Here is a 1,389-nt window from a genome sequence, read left to right on the forward strand (position 1 = left end):
GTTCGAGCCAAGACAACTGAGCCATCCTCATAAAATCTTTCACAGTTAATAGACTACCACCAAATAATGATGAACATAAACTCTAGTCACATGACCCGACCATATACTGCTATAAATACTACAATACATATTTATTAAACTAAATTCAGTCAAATATACTGGGTATATCTTTTAGCAATTGTTAGGTTTACTATTATTTACTTTCCAAGTTCTCTACAAATAAAGAGTAAACAAGCTGAAGAAATGGTTGGTTAGCAGTTAATATGATCATACCCAACTGCAATGTCCTGATACCCTTTTTTTATTGCAACTTTATCTTTGTTGCGGAAATCATGTGAAGCTCTCTTTGTGGTCATGTGATTGCTTTAATGTCATTACCACCAATATCCATTGATCTACCTTTTTTTACTCTATTAGAAATGAAAGACTTGTATTTCCTCCTCCTTGAGACCTTCCGAGCTTACAAGATGAAGAAAGGCTTCAAAAACATGTGCACTGGTAATGCCTCGACTTCTACTCTCAACCAGAAAAACTCCCCTGAATTGGTCAGTTTTCCGGAAAGCAACAGCCATTCACAGCAGCCCACCCTGGAGGAGATGATCAAGCAGCTGGACTTGGAAGAGAAAATGGCGTCTAGACAAAGCCTAGACCACCTTCACCACCGGATGTCGTGTGTCAACAGTTCAGACATCTTGCGGTCTGCCAGAAATGCTCTAAATCAGTATCCTAGGTTCTCTCTTGATGGCAAGGATGCAATGTATCGATCTTCTTTTCGTAATTTTGATCATGTCACCGCAAATATAAGAAACCGGCCATCACTGGATCGTAGTCGTCGTCCGTGTTTGCCTGCAAAAGTTGCGGGGGAGAGGGTTATCTGGTGCAAACCGAGTGTGGTAGGTAAGCTAATGGGACTGGAGGCGATTCCCATTCCTGTAAGACTAAAGCATAGGAAGAACTCTTGTCTTGTTAGAAAACAAAATATGAGAAACTCTGATAGACAAGCAATGGAGAGGAGAAAAGTTGATAGCAATCATGGTGTAAACGGTTCGTGTTCAAGACCCACCACCGGATACTGTGTGATGAAGCCGGTTGCAGTAGAGATACATTAAGCTTTTGAAAGTCTAAGTCTAATGTGTGACAACAAAGGTCCTTCAGTGTTACTAGGGTGTTCCATGATCCATGAGGTTGTCGGTTCAATTCACATTATGAACAAGATGGATGTGCATGGTAGCCTGTAGGTAGAGTTTCTAAGTTTGTCACTTTGTTCCAATTTTTCTTTTTAATACTTATTATTTTTCTTTGTAAGCATCTTATGTTCAACAATGCTTGCCATTGCTGCCAAAAAATCTTATAGACATTCCTCCTTAGATATTGATAGTATAAGTAAAC

At 39.5% G+C, this 1,389-nt stretch overlaps 1 protein-coding gene across 1 annotated transcript; it reads left to right on the forward strand.

Annotated features, from left to right (window-relative positions):
• The first annotated feature begins 290 nt into the window (after positions 1-290).
• On the forward strand, positions 291-1,389 carry LOC122603323. The gene has a single exon (XM_043776003.1). It carries the CDS (start codon positions 369-371, stop codon positions 1,107-1,109), a length of 741 nt encoding a protein of 246 aa, XP_043631938.1. The 5' UTR covers positions 291-368; the 3' UTR covers positions 1,110-1,389.

This window comes from Erigeron canadensis, chromosome 1 (assembly GCF_010389155.1).
Source record: "Erigeron canadensis isolate Cc75 chromosome 1, C_canadensis_v1, whole genome shotgun sequence".
NCBI classification, from domain to species: Eukaryota; Viridiplantae; Streptophyta; class Magnoliopsida; order Asterales; family Asteraceae; genus Erigeron; species Erigeron canadensis.